The 15,717-nt window shown below is 38.5% G+C and overlaps 2 protein-coding genes across 2 annotated transcripts in view; one reads left to right on the top strand and one right to left on the bottom strand.

Annotated features, from left to right (window-relative positions):
* Positions 1–1,551: 1,551 nt before the first annotated feature.
* LOC148720805 (uncharacterized) overlaps positions 1,552–15,717 on the top strand; it is a 14,227-nt gene continuing 61 nt past the window's right edge. The window contains exons 1-6 of the mRNA XM_088737671.1: positions 1,552–1,624; positions 1,707–1,792; positions 12,015–12,119; positions 12,219–12,263; positions 12,626–12,744; positions 14,417–15,717. The exon at positions 14,417–15,717 is cut by the window's right edge and continues 61 nt beyond it. Coding sequence (XP_088593797.1) covers positions 1,552–1,624; positions 1,707–1,792; positions 12,015–12,119; positions 12,219–12,263; positions 12,626–12,744; positions 14,417–14,501 — 513 coding nt within the window. The 3' untranslated portion in view covers positions 14,502–15,717. The remainder of the gene's footprint in view (positions 1,625–1,706; positions 1,793–12,014; positions 12,120–12,218; positions 12,264–12,625; positions 12,745–14,416) is intronic.
* Positions 5,421–6,440, bottom strand: LOC148720806 (uncharacterized). The gene is made up of 2 exons (XM_088738605.1): positions 5,757–6,440; positions 5,421–5,577 (listed from the first exon to the last, which is right to left on the bottom strand). The coding sequence occupies exons 1-2, from the start codon at positions 6,367–6,369 to the stop codon at positions 5,564–5,566; spliced, it is 627 nt and encodes a 208-aa protein (XP_088594731.1). The 5' UTR covers positions 6,370–6,440; the 3' UTR covers positions 5,421–5,563.

Here is a 15,717-nt window from a genome sequence, read left to right as displayed (position 1 = left end):
AGTGCACGAAAATTACATAAAGGAAGTAAAAAAAATTAAAGCATCCAGCTGCCACGCTTGAACCAGTTCAGTTGAGCTTGACGTTGAGAAGAATAACTTCGACTTTTCGTCTTCAATGGCAGTTTTGGTGAAAACTTGTTGCTGTGGCTACAGTCTTCGTACAGGTGTTATGTTTCTCGCAATGTTTGGCGTGGTGAGTTAAATTTCCAGCCGTTATTACTCCTATAAATTTCGGAGACAATTTCTTTTTCGAACCCCATTATTACTTGTTTTTAACTAACAGTTTTCGCAATTAGGCTGAAACCGCGAACTTTAAATCGCACAGAAAAATAACTACAGCGCAGTAAGACTGGAGCGTGTACTCGGCTCTCCGATATGTGTTGAGTGCTACCCACCAACTAGAAACCTCATGATTGGAAAGAGAAAGTTTTTGGGGTTCTTCGTTCTTTAAAGGAATCTGATCATAATCTAAGAAGACAAATCGTATTTTGACCAGCGAATATTATCCTCGTAAAGAAAAGATCATCTTAAGTGAGCTTTAATTAAGAAACTGAAGCCTCGAAAAATGCCCTCGTGGTTGGTATGACGCAACCTTTTGTCTCCCTCACAAGAGTCATCAGAGAAACAGGTCGTAAACAGCACATACTATCGTCACTAAGAGGATAGTAACTCGATAAATGATCTTTAGGGACATATTTCGAGTGAATTTGAATACAAAGACTACCAGTTTATTCCTTAATCTCTTTTGGGAAACGTTTACGTGACTGAAGGCAAAAATTACACGTGGCATTTTATCTTAATTCCTGTTTTTTTTTTTTTCATTCCTTATGCTTGGAGGAGCTTGGAGGTTACAAGCAATAATGTAGAACATTCCATAGCGATACAAGAATATCGATTGACAAACATGTGCACCGGAGCAAGCACCTTTATGAAATCAAAGGGGCAAGTACTGAGACCCGAAAGTCAGTTATTGACATTATGAATTACCAATTTCAGTTCTGGATCTTTTGTGCTTTTTTTTTTATTCAATAAGGGGGGGAGACGGCGACGGGGGAATAGGGGACGGGGGGAGGAAGGGAGGTGGATGTGGGAGGAAAGGGAGAGATGTTGAGGCTTGAAACTGTTCGACGCACGATATTTGTATAAAAAATGACTGAACTTTATTTGAAAATTAAACCTCCTTCATTCTGCTGATTAATTCGAAAGAAGGAAATTACGTTTGCTGTGGTACATCAAATCAGGTGGGTCAGTTGCGTTTTTGTTTATATTTCAGATTGGATCAGCATATTCAATTTATCAAGGAGTTCAATCTATAAAAGCTTACAAGGGACTAGGGAGAATGCTGACGAATTCATCCAATTTTTGCCTTTCAGCTAAAAGCATTTTCCAGGTATTGTAGCTTTTATCTTGTTTCGTCAAATCTGTTAGAGAGGACACGTGTTTAGGAAGAAACTATTTTCATTTGAGAAATTAATCATTGAAATGTGTGTGGTTTTTTTAGCCACTTAAATGAATGCTGTTCAATGAAATTACTCTTAATCTTGTGTGAAAATGAATGTTCAACTAACATATTTTCAAAAAAATGTCAAATCCTTCTTCCGCAAAAAGTTGTGTCCCAGTCTAGGTTCTTTCTCATTTTCTGATTATCTTTTGACTGATTAATTAATTGAATGACTTTTTTTTTTAATGATTACCTCTAAATCAAGCTATCGTCAGACTGAGTTCTACTAGCCTCGTATTCGGATTCATCTCACTGTTGGTGAACGTGTTGCTTGTGGGATCCTATGACAAAGTAAGTGCAAGTAACTAATTCTAAAATCGTGATTTTAGAATGTAACTGAAAATAATTTGATAAAACATTATGATAAAATTTGTCTCAGAGGTTCTGACACCCTCAGTTCCACCATTGGTTGCAATTGAGATAAAACAGCGCTAATGTCCAGGTGAACGCTGTTTAGGGTCTGTCCTCTTCTTTTACTTGTATCTGCCAACTGAATCAGACGCCAAATCGAGACAGGAGAACCACTTGCCACCACTCAATGCTTCCAAGACATCATCGGTCCTTGGTAGCGGTATTGCATCTTTCTCTGTACACACATTCAGTTTGCGGTAATCAATGCGCGCACGGTAGCTTCCATCATGTTTCCTAACGAAAACAAGTGGACTGCTCCAGGGGCTCTGTGATTCTTCAACACTATCATATTCAGCTAGGAGCTCATCCAGCTGTTGATCTATGATCTCCCTCTGGTGCGGTGGTATGCGAAGAGAAAGGTACTTAATTGGAGCATATTACATGCTCCATAAGATCTGATTTTCCTAAATCAGAATGGTTCATTGCAAATATGCCCTCATAGTCGTCTATCAGTAAGGAAAATTACCTTTTCTGCTTCTCTGAAAGCCTATCTGAATTTAGCTGGATAACTTTTGCCCCTCCTATTCGCTCTTTCTGCACTTTCCTAATTGTCCTCCCCCACATTCCTGTCTATGAATGAACAGTATGGATGGCCGGGTTAGGTGCTGATGGACTGGGGCCAGTTTCGGTTAGAGTAGCACTGCCATTTATACCGCTGACAGAATGGTACTCAGCAACAGGGAGATCTGATCGTAAACTGATAACTTTGTCGGAGAAGTTGGCCACTCGAACAGGAGTCTTTCCTGTGTTTGGCACCACTAGGGAACGATCAATACCTATCTCAGAAACCTCCGGTAGTCTTTTTGACTCCTCCAGGATTCCACGACTTCCGGAATTCTGTTCATAACCTCCTTCTAATCTACCTTTTATCACTTGTTCAGTCCCAGGTTCTAGCTCTGCATCAGCACATAAAAAGATTCTACAAACACTTGGTGTAGCCTTGCAGTATCTGATTGAAATTTCCGAATCTCCTACCACAAGAGCTCCTGTGTCATAGTGGATGTGACACTGATAGTGTTGAAAGAAATCTGAACCCACAACAAAGTCATGGGCTAAACCTTGCACTATTATAACAGGCCAGTAGCATTCGATCTTTCCCATAAGAATTGCTCTTGAGTTTCTTCCAGACCAGTCAGCTCATTGCCATTGACTATAGTGAGTCTTCTAGCAATTGTATCTGGTTTTAAAACAGTTCCACTTTTTTTCCACGTACTTTCACTAACACACTGACAGTAGCGCCAGTATCCAACAGCATGCGCATCAAGCGCTGATTAAAAGGTTCCGAAACCAGACTCTGATAAGACGGACATCATCCTTTCATTAAGAGACACACCCAAATTCTTCATGATAAAATCATTTTCTGGTGGGCCTACCTGACTTTTTCCTACAGCGACTGGTTAGCCCTCCGCAGGCTCTGTCTTACGTTTCCCGATACTTTAGTTGGACATTCCCACGCAAAGTGACCTTGTCTAAATAAGCTGATGATCTCCGGCCAACTCCACTTTCAATGGACAAGCCGTGTTTGGGTACGCATTTCGACTAATTCTAGCAGGCTATCGGCGAATCCCTCGAAATCTTCGTTCGGCCTCTGACACCTCGCACGTACCTGCAATTTAAAATCCTCCTCGTCTTACCCGAATCGAATCTCTTTATCAACTGTGTCGTCAAATGACAGGAACTCTGGAAGCTTGAGCAGTTCCACCGCTTTAAAGGCCGGCTGGTCCAACATTGTGAGTAAAAACGTTCGACGATCCGACGGCTTGATGCGCAAAGGTCGGCATACTTCATGAACTGCGACAGCCATGTTTTAAAACTCTGTCCCACTAAGTTAACAGGCGGTGCTCGTACATTTCTCCTCGCTTTGCTTACCTCACTTGACATCATCATACTCTGCTTGAACGCCTGTACTAACTGCTGCAGGTCACTATTTCCTTCGTTCTGCTCACTCTTCATCGGTTTCTCCAGTTTATGTCCCGGCGGGAAATCTAGCGGTCAAACGCCTTCAGCACCTTCGGATATTTTTACTTCATCTTTGTTCATTTCGTCGGCTCAAAATCCCAGACAGCTGCCACCAATGTAAGAAAATACCTCTCAGCCAACACTTGACTGTTTTCAGCACTTAAATCCACGAAACTCAGCTTAGACGCTAAACTCTACTCGCTCCAACATTCGACGACTGAACACACACTTCAGAAAACAGTTAGCACTCATCTCCATATTTCAGAATGACATGACGTCATACACCCCGTTCCGATGCGACCTCGTTCGAACTTCGGAAAAAGTAAAGTGAAAATGGCGGACGGTTGTGGGAGATCAGAGAGATCGCTTTATAACTAGTACCTATTACTAGTATTGCGTCGGTAATTATTTTAATGACGGTAAGTGATTTATTTTCTACATCTTTCCTTTCTACGGAATTCGGTGACTCACGTTTTTAAGTGAGAGAAATGCAGTCGTCTAAACGTCGTTTTGAAATATGGAACGCGGCCCCATACTTCAAAATGACATTCTAAGAAATCGCAATTTCAAGAGCTGCGAAAAATATCATGGGGCACTCTAACCAATCAATTGGTGGTCTCTGACGTCCTCATAAAGAGTGAAGGTGAATTTAGGGATTAGAAAAATGTAACAAGGAACTATAGACTATAGTCGATATTGGTATTTAACAACAAATTAAGGTACCAGACTGATTCAAATTTTAAAATGAACTGAACACAGCTATCCAAAATTTAGTTTTGAATTGCCATGTTGCATTGGCTTAAAAGTCAATGAATAGTTTATGTTTTTGGAGAGAAATGAAATTGTTAAGTATTTTTCCATCTAACAATCAAGTAAGAATATAATTTATATTAAAACACCATAGAAGATCTTGTTTCAGGTACAGTGTCAACAATGTACACGAAAGGCATGGAATCACACAAACAGAATTAGTATTAGAATTGATCAGTCTCATCATATGAAACTAAACCTAAAAAATTGCCTTCACCTTCATTTTCTGACAATTTTATGCATGCTTCGACAACACCTAAATTCTGACATCTTATAACAAAGAAGCTAAGTGTACTAATTTTTACTCTTTCCTTAAAAAAGGTAATTTGTTAAAACGTCACAAATGTTTCCCCATCGGTTTACTTTTTTAAAACATCAGTTCTTAATCTGCTGATCAGACTACACCTTCACTCAATCTTTTTTGTAATTTAAAGCCCATTGGGGCTGAATAAAGTATTTCTGAGTGTATGCATATAACAACCAAGAACCGCAATTGTGTAGTTTGCAATGAACACCTCAGATTCTAAAAGAAAATAAGGTTTTTTTACATCATTTTTAATAACCCTTTTTGCATCACCAAAAGTAATTAATAATAAGTGTTTATTACATTGTCAGTTTTCTTTTGTTATAACTATTTTACTTTTTTTCAATAATTTTAACTGTACCTTGGCTTCTAGCGACCATGTTTTCTCAAACTAGTTGAGGATTTGACATCCACAACTCACTAGACTTTGAGGACTTGAGATTTGTGTGATGGACGTCTTCTGTTGGAGACCTCGCCACATTGCGAAGCAAGGAAAGAACCTCCCTTTGATGGTTTAAGCCATTATCTGCTTTACGGAGCCATCTTTCTCAACATTGCTCACGATGGAAATCACAGATCTAAGTTGTTGTATCTAGAGATAAAATAAAAAATTGAGCTTTGTTGTTCGAGATTTTCTTATTACAGCTTTGATGGCAGACCGACACCACAGCTTTTTTGAAGTACAGAAGGAAGGGGGTCAAAATCATTCTTGCATTGTGCATGTGCATAATTCTATGTTTTAAAAATTTATTGCATAAACACTGTACAAACCTTCAAATGTAGACTCAGTGTCTGTCATAAAGCACTGGGGTTTCCGCTTGGAAGTCCAGGCGCGGAATATTTTCAGTGCTCCCTCTATTGCAGCTGTTGTTTCTTTTTGGGTTATAAAAGCCCCAACCACTGTATAGTTAACATTGGTTTTAACAACAAGGAAGAACAATGGAAGCTCATATCTCATGGTCTTGTATGTAGCATCCAGAAGCATGATTTCATTTCCATATCTGCTCATCAAATGCCTCTGCCAAGCTGTTTGATGCAAAAATAGGAGGTTTTGAGTGATATGAGCTTTAACACTACTATCTGTGTCAGAGGTGCTGCCAGGCAAAGCTTCCATAGGGGATAGGGAGTAAGGTCTAAAGAAAAAAGGATCCTCAGGATTCTCTTGTTTCCACCCCTTAATTTTCTCCTCAAGATTTTCCTGGTCAGTCTTGGATAGCATCTGTTTTACAGATACAATGAATATATGAAGTTCATATAGAGTTGCCTTATACATGTGGTTCCTGATATCCACATCCTTGGGATGATAGCGTCTGTTTGTGACTGGTGGGGGATTCTGACCAGCAAAAAGATCATTCCTGACATAGTGTCGCAAGTGCCTTTCCATTTCTTCAAATGTTTTGACCCCTTCACCAGCAAGGGCGTGGGTTTTTTGAACCAGGCTCTTGTCAATAGGTTGTAACGTGGCACCAATCCATAGAAAAAATATGTTATCATCATTATCATTATTGTTATCAGTCTCATCATCATTATCATTATCATTACTTACTATTATTATTAAAAATAAAGTGGTAATTATTTTTCAAATTGGTCAATGAAGTGAAAATTTGGCTAATTTACAACATTTTTCGCATTGTCTGCAGTTTGACTACTTATGAAAAAAAAAACCTTCATGTTGACATCCCTCATCTTTTTTGATTGGGTTACAGTAAAAACCCGCAAGTAAGAACCTACATTTTTAGGAGTTAGCCTAAACAGGTTCTCACATAAATGGTAGTTCACAAAATTTTAGGCTATTTAGGTTCTTAAAACAGGTTCTTATTCTTGGAGAAAAACACACCTGCATAATAAGTTGGTAATTGTCCTATATTTTGTAACTACATATTTTGCACTCATTTTTCTTAAGAAAATCATGTTTTACAGCAATGGCAATCTGGTTTTTCTTCGATTATGATTACAGTAAATAATTTCAGTGTACCTGTGATGTACTATATGATTTTAGAAAATAAGAACCTATTTTAATTTTCTTATGCTAAATAGGTTCTTGTTTATAGGGGGTATAAATGGCAAATTTTAGGCTAACAGGTTCTTAATTTTTAGGTTCTTACTTGCGTGTTTTTACTGTGTACCTCTACGATGACATGATGATCTTTGTGGTTCTTCTCCATGGGTTGGTTAATGTAGATTCTTCTTTCAATCTGTGGCCACATTTCCATTTTTAATATCACCCCTGAGTCTATATAGCTATCAGACATGTCTTTCCTTATTCGCTCTGTGTTATCCAAAATCTGCATGACAGAGATGTAGATCTATTTGTTGTTCAAACATTACTGAATCACAATAAAGTAATATTTTAAAAGGAATTGAAAAGGAGGTGAAATTTTCCAGGCATTCCTCGACCGTTTGGAAATGTTCGGAACGTCAGTTTCATGTATGGCGCCGATTCCATACTACAAAATGACCAACACATTTTTTTGTTTTGAGCTGATGATCACAGGTTTTCAATCTTTGTCAGACTCGTATTATTGACTTCATTTTAATATAAAACCACTATCACACGATTTTCTGTTGACAAGTCTATGCAAAAGATGTACTTGAACATGAAAACCTGAGCCATTATATGTTATCGATTAAAAACCATGGAGGTCGTAAAGGTTGTCTCGCTCGGCGAAAGAATGAGACACATTATACTTGCAATGGCAAGCGCCTATATTTCTGAGAAAAGGTAATGTATTTTGCCCTGACTGCCATGTTTTGAATGAACCCGAAGCCGTTCGACGAACGCTTCCGAAGGTTACGAAGATTAGGAATGACATGACGTCATTCTGAAATATGGAGATGAGTGCTAACCTTAGAAAATCTCGTGATCTCTACATACCCTATGTAAGAAATACCGTTCAGTCCTTCTCTTACCTTATCATTCTTCAAATATTTTTGCAACTTGCAAAGTACGGGAAAATGTCTAAGAACAGCTATTTGTTTGCTCATGTGTGGGATGTTTTCTTTTCAGTGTTCTTTGGCACAATTTTATGAAAAAACAAGCATGTCTGCTCTTCTGTCATACCAAAACGCCCTTTCATCTTGAATTAAATTACAAACGCTTTCATCACACTAGATGCTGGGTCTCAAAAATTGGGAGTATCACGATCTTGTGCATTTAGACCCATTAAACAATGTTTATTAGAGCTAACCATATGAATGCCAAACACAAATCGTTGAATTGGCGGCTTTGGCTTCAACTTCAGTCGCCGATTTTTTTTTCTTTCTTTTTTTTTTTTACTTGCCGTGGCGACCCAAACAGTCGCAGTTTCGAATGCTGACTTTCATACCTATTTATTTGTTAGTATACGTTGTTAGAGTCGTTGCATAAATTAGTTATGGGAGCAGACATGTTTTTGCAGTCGTGCTTCTATTGACTATTTTCAGCGTCTTACTTAGCCAATTTACTTCAATTACACCTGAATTCGATTGCTCTACAGTCAGACTCTTCATTGGGAAGGAAATATCTGCTCCACCTACGTTCAACTGTAAGTCAAAGCCTTCGAAATGCACACCTTGCGAATTGAATTTGAAGCTCCACGCGTTGTTGCGGTTCGTCAAGCTTGGCCAATTTTGTCTGTGTATACTTCGATCTGGTGATATCGCCGTCAATCCAGGACCTAATAATCTTCAACCTCCTGCAGGCTTCAGAGGTTTATCAGTCTGCCACTCAGTGGAACATCCAACGACTGACTGACACCAAATTGGAAGAACTATCGCTAATGCTCACCTCGAACAACAACAGTGCTGCTACGCTCGACGTCTTAATTCTCACTGAGACGTTCGGATCAAGTAAAATTCCAGACAGCAATTACATGATACCCGGCTACACATTACACAGCAGAGATCGAATCGGGAAGAAAGGTGGCGGCATAATTGCGTATGTAAATGAGAAAGTTATGGCTTTACGTCGAAGAGATTTGGAACTAGATGATCTTGAAACTCTCTGGCTTCAAATTTGTCCTCAAAAATCAAAGCGACCGATTTTGATATCTGGTGTTTACCGTCCACCTTCAGCCAACAAAGATTATAATGAGAGCTTGGGTAAAAATATTGAAAATGCCCATCTCGAAAACAATGAATTGATTATTCTGGGAGACTTCAATTTGGATTATATTGATTTCAACTGTTATTCAAAACATTGTCTCGCAAAGGCACTGAACAGTCTTGGATTAACGCAGATGGTAAATGGGGTAACAAGACCTGCCTCTGATGCGTGCTTAGACCATATTTATTCTAGTCATCCTGCTAGAATTAGAGAAGTATCCATAGGTAAATCTGGACTTTCCGATCACCTTCCGGTCACCATCATGAGGTGCTACAAAACCATGGATGCACAACGTAAACAACATTCCAAAATCAAATACAGAAATATCGACAAAATCAACAAAGAGTGCTTTCTGCGAGACCTAAGAGTAGCCCCTTGGGATATCTCCTTTGTTTTTCGAGATGCCGATGACATTGTTGAATCCTGGCACAAAATCTTTAATGACATTCTTGATAATCACGCACCTTTAAAGTCCAAGAGTGTGAAGAAAATCAATCAGCCGAAATGGTTCACTAATGATCTTTACAACGAAATAAATAAACGCGATAATCTTCTAAAGAGGGCCAGGAGAACACAAAATGAGCAAGATTGGTCTACTTTTAAACTGGTTAAAAACAAAGTGACGAGGAAACTAAGAAATGCGAAGGAACAGTACGTTAGCCCTTCGCTCTGACGAAGGGCTAACGCTCGAAACGTCAGCTTTTCTAATCATTACGGTGGCCAATTTACCATTTCAACTTTGTTCATATATCCAAATTATTTCGTTACTCCCACCGACGCAGCCCCAAACAGTTTCTTTCGAAACTATCAGCCTTTATTCACTTTAAAACTCAGTTCAGTAAAAATAAAAAATGTCCAAAGAAACTGTGGTCTTTAATTAAAGACCTATCTAAAGATACAAAGAATAACGACGACTCCGTCCCTATTGCTGACGAAAACAACAACTTGATAAAGGATGACCATTCAATCGCTGAATGCTTTAACCGCTTCCTCGTTGATGTATATAAACGTCTCACAAAGGCGACACCTGTACTTCATTATGATGCTCTTCCTGGTCCACCAGACAAATCTAACAGTCAAATTGAGAATCTTATTCCGCAAATAATTCCTAGTGAGGTTAACGATTATCTTCTAAGTATACCTACACACAAAGCCAAGGGAATCGATGGGCTTGGTGCCAGAGTTCTAAGGATTGCAGCTCCTGAAGTATCATGCTCCATAGCTAAAATTATAAATCACTGTATTGAAACTTGTACATTTCCCTCACAATGGAAAATAGCAAAGGTTAAACCTCTATTCAAGAATCAAGGAAACAAGCAAGATATTCAAAACTATCGTCCTATTAGTATTTTGCCTATTCTTTCTAAAATCGTTGAAAGACACATCTTCAATGCTGTGAACACCTACTTAACAGAAAATTCACTTTTGTACCGCTTCCAATCGGGGTTCCGTAAAAACCACTCCACGGATACTGCTTTGTTGTTTCTTCGAGACCAAGTCCTTCTTGACCTTGATAAGAACAACGTCAGCGGCTTAGTTTTTGTGGACTATAGCAAGGCATTCGACTTGATCAATCATGACATTCTCCTGGTAAAGTTAAGATCATATGGATTTCCATATAATGTTGTAAAGCTATTGCAGAGCTATCTACTCAATCGCAAACAGTGTGTTACTGTAAATAACTCGACTTGGTCACAACTTATGCTAACCAATGGAGTTCCTCAAGGTAGCATATTAGGACCTCTACTTTTTTTAATTTTCGTCAATGATCTTCCCGAAGCTGTTGGACCGGACTCAACTATTCATGTTTACGCGGATGACACCACATTTAAAGCCAGCGCTAATATCGATAATGCACCTTTGGAATTGGAACGACGTCTTCAAGAATACATGGATAAATTAAGTAAATGGTCTAGCGAAAATGGGATGGTCCTAAACGCCGTTAAAACCAAAGCATTACTTATCACCGGAAAAAGGCTACATTCATCATTAGCTGATGGCAATCACCTTTCAGTGACCCTTGATGGGGCCGAAATAGAACAAGTAACTTCTTATAAATTGCTTGGTGTAACAATCGAGCAAGATCTTACATTTAGTGACCACATTTCTAGCCTAAAGACCAAGCTTTCTCAGCGTATTGGTTTATTGAAAAAGATAAAGAGATACCTTCCAATAAAGGAAAGACTCTTATACTATAACGCCTTGATTAAACCCGTCCTTATGTACGGGAGCATGGTTTGGAATATCTGCGACGCTAAAGAACTCCTCTTTCTCCTAAGGTTACAGAAAAGGGCTGCCTGAGTAATTCTTGGAGTGGACTCTTATTCTGGAAGTGTTGTAAACTTTAGTAAACTAGGCTGGTTGCCTTTTTTTGATGAAATCAAACTAAATAAATGTACAATGATTTTTAAGAGCCTTAAAGGCGATGTTCCGATTTACATCAGAGACTTGCTCAAGACGAACAGTTCTGTACACAATAGGTCTACTAGACATGGCAATTTAAATTTAGTGTATCCCAAATACTTATGAAATAACGATGGTGGCAAGGCATTCAGTGTTGACGCAGTTAAGTTATGGAACAGCCTTCCCCATGATATAAAAAATAAGCCTAGTATAAAAGTATTCAAAACAGCTGTGAAAAAGCATTTTATAAGCTCATATAAAAACCTGGACAACTTTGAATCAATATTAAGCAATAGCACATCAGTCTAATTTTAATTTTTTATAAATTAATTTTATCTTTCTGAATATTTTTCATCTATCCTGCTATTTCTATTATAGAATTTTGTAATTATTTATATATTTATTTATTTATCATTTTTTTGTAATGCTGTATAATCTAGTTAGAGGGCCACAGGTTTGTCAGCTATACAGCTGTTACGTGTTCCCCTCTATAAATAAAGTCCTTACTTACTTACTAATAATCATCGTTCTTTTAATTTCAGTCTCAGGGCGACAGACGTTTGGCATTTCCATGGCTTGGATGGAGCATCTCCGAGCTCTTTTTTAGTCTTGGAGTGGTGATATTTTATATTTCCGTCTGGAATGGGGTAAATTTATTTGAAACAAATTTTTTTTTCTTTTATGAAATGCTAGTACATAGTTTTTCAAAAAACTTATCATGATTTCTGTTTCCCTATATGTTACAGTTTGCCGCCTTCCTAGTTATTAACAGCATTAGATGGTTGCTGTCGGTATGTTCTGTTTCAGTCTTTGAGCAATATCTTTTTGAGAGTCGAAAGAAATTCGAGATTGCATTGAATTTGCCTTACTTCGCTCTGTGATTGGTTCAGAAATCTCGCGCCGCTAACCAATCAGGTGCAAAATTGAACTAATCACGACTTTGTCGTCTGCGTTTTGCCGCGCTTTTTTCCTCTATATTCCCGTTGGCTCTTAAAGGTAATTTCCTTTCTTCTAATTGGCAGGCGTATTTACTTTGGATTTGGTTTCACTAAACTCGATCGAAAAGCACTCAATTCTCTTGTTCAATTAACTTCCCACTAGTAAATTAACGGTGACCTGGGTCCTACCTCATGTCCTCCTTTCTTTTCCTAAGATCTACTACATCGTGGTGGTTTATTCGTTCATTCGTTCATCGAAGCCCTTCGTGAAGATCCATCGGGAACAAGTGCAGGATTTTCTCGCCCTCTTACAGGAGGTGTTCAAGCTTAGATGGTAATTACATTTCCATTGTTTTAATGCAACATGACCATCTCCTCGTCGAGAATTGTTGATGTGTTACTGAGCAAAATTACTAAAGCGTTGGAGCCAGCCAAGAGGTCTGTTAGGGTACTGCTAGGGAACCTCTCGCGCGCTCACATCTTTCAAGCGCGCCGGCTCGAAACGCGTGGTCCTCGCCTCTCGTGTCACGCTGCCATTGAGCCTGCACACAAGTTAAGTTTTTAAGGTGGCTCGTACCAGTTTCCTCGCGCGGGGAACAGGTCACTCTTGCGTCACGCGCGAGAGAAACATGCGAAAGAAGCGCGAGATCAAAAGATGAAAATTCAAAACAAAGATGGCGGCGCGTGGAATTTTTTTCTTCTTTTGTGAGAAATTTACCTAAGAGCTTGTATTTGATGTGTTGAGCGGCCACTGTGAATGCAGGAGATAGAAACTAAGATAACGAAGACGATTTTCGGAGAAGTAAAGGTTGCTTCACTTCACATTTAAAAGAAATATTCAACCGATATGAAATCTTGCGACGGCGAAAAAAGAACAACTCAAGTGAAGGATAATCTACCTGAAGTGGAAGAAGACTTTAAAACTTAAAGGAAAATAATATGATATAGCCAGAAGTCGTGTGTAGGATTTTTAAGATGAGCTTGGGAGGCTGTCTTTGACGGCTGTTTAATGATTTTCTTAGCAGTAAACGTCTGTAAACATCAGATCGTAGGTGCTCGCGCGAGCACACGCAATTGTCAGCGGTAGCTAAAACAGATCATGAGCAAATGTCGATCTTATAGAATCCAGGTTTTTAAATGCGTGAGAACGCGCGTGGAAATTTGCTAAACTCAAGAAAGCTATTGCATGAAAACAAGTCCGGTGACCCCTTCTTTTTATTGTTCCAATATGATATTAACGTCGAAAGGAATCATCAGAAAAAAAACTAGAAAATTCTACGGATGGAAATTTGCGATGTGTGAAAATTGCCCTTTCTGTAGATTTTCTGAAATTCCGCTCTGTAGAATTTTTTAAAAATCTTTGTGCATTTTCCTTTTCAAGTGCCAAAAGCAATCACTGAAAAAAATCAGGGGGTCACCGGGTTAGTTTTCGAATTATTTAAGCCACAAGCTAAAAAATGCGTCTGAATAAGCCTATGAAAGCGTTGCCATGGAAACTGCTAGTGACGAAATGACACTTATTTTTGGATAACCAATGATTATATAATTCAACCCCGTAAAAGTGTTCAACTGGCTTTGGTCAGTCTTTCTGTTGTATTCTTTCAAAGTTACAAACCATCAAAAAGATGAAAACCGGTACGAGCCACCTTAACTGCCATGAGTGACGAAGACAGAATTCGTTCTCCTTACAATATCAATACAATATCAAGCAGACAAGTGATGGGAATAGACAAAAATATCAACTAGGGTATTATAAGTTGATCCACTACCAAATTCTCCAAGGAACACCATAAGAATTGTAAAGTAGACAGCAAAGAGAATTTCTAATGAGATCTTAGTTTGGAAGTGAAAGGATTAACCACAGAGAAGATAAATTTATCAAATTTTCAACTAAGAGTCATTCCTCCTCCTTCCTTTTTCATTTTCTTTCATATCAGAATACGATTAAGCGAGCCAAATTGTAATGATTTATTGAAGTCTTTTTTTTTTATTATCATTATTTACAGGCTGCAATGGGATTCCCTCCATACGCGCATATACGCAGTATCCCAGAAGGGCAGAGTAAACTCAACAAAGCAAAAATGTGACTGACCTAAGTGATTACTGAGCTCAAATGTAGAGATTTTTCGGATTGGTAGAGAGTAAAACCAAGGTACCAGTCATCATCTTTCCCCTGTGGGGAGGGGTTGTGTTAAAATGATACTTACCTGATTAAGGTTAACCCCATCGAGACCCACGGTAAACCATGTGATCCCCCATATGGCTCTGTAGTATTCTAATGAAATCCCCTCACTGGCAGTCAATTTTCTATGCCCCTTCCCCCATTAGACTCTGTTGGCGAAGAGCGATCCTCCCTCAGTTCTCCCCTAAAAGGAGGGTCTCTATCATGTCAATGGGGTGATCGATGGTATTTACGGCCAACGGTTAAAATTTTGGCCAATTTAAGGCTAATGGTTGATAATTTTCCATTGTGGTCACCAGACAAAATTTTTACGGTTAAGTTTTTTATGACGACCGATTAAAAGTTGTCAGTTTTACGTCTAATCTACCGGTTAACCGCATTGAAACCCTCTAAAAACCGCCATTCCCCCCCCCCCCCTTTCCTTCCTGGGCTATAAATAATGACTGGTCCCTGGTCCTTTTGGTGACATTTATATTTTTAGGAGTTAATATTAAAATGATATTTGAAACAAGTTGCCTTCTGTTATATAACGTAATATTAATTTTAAAGCTAAAGTAATATTCAGCCCCTAATATGTGGTGATATGGTAATATTATGCGCTGCGTACTGATTCAAATTTAAAATCACCCATATCATTTTCGAGCAATTTACACTTCACTCATTCCATCAGTTGCCTTTATTTTTTACATTCAATTTGAAATCACCGGTAATACATGAAATCTGATTTGCTCTGAGCTGTGCGATTTATCTATCAATTATGGTGAGTTTTGATAGGTTTCCAAAGGCTTTCATTAGTTGATCAGCAAGGTTGCAGGCTTTCATTATTTATGGCCAAGCTTAACCGGTGTATAAAAAAGGCACCTGGTAATTTCTGCGAAAGAGAAATTTCAACTTTAATTCAAGATCAAGATATTCGTGCGTCTTTCAATTGCGGAACAAACTGAACGTGATAGCTGTTGTTTTTCCTATCCCCCGTCGGGCGTCATTTGATACAAAGCGCTGTGATTACCATATCGGTAAAGAGTACTTTACTATCTATACGTGCATAAAGTAAATGACTTAGTTATTTAATTAAATCTGTCATAGCATTAAACAGGAAGAAAAACCAGCTGTTTTTTATGCTTT

Source organism: Stylophora pistillata, chromosome 11, assembly GCF_964205215.1.
Source record: "Stylophora pistillata chromosome 11, jaStyPist1.2, whole genome shotgun sequence".
Taxonomy (NCBI): domain Eukaryota; kingdom Metazoa; phylum Cnidaria; class Anthozoa; order Scleractinia; family Pocilloporidae; genus Stylophora; species Stylophora pistillata.
Note: the sequence above shows the minus strand (reverse complement) of the source record. Positions and strands in the feature narration are given on the sequence as shown.

What these genes read in the sequence shown, in the direction of transcription:
- LOC148720806 (XM_088738605.1), bottom strand. Translation starts at nt 6,369, where the DNA reads ATGGAAAGGCACTTGCGACACTATGTCAGGAATGATCTTTTTGCTGGT.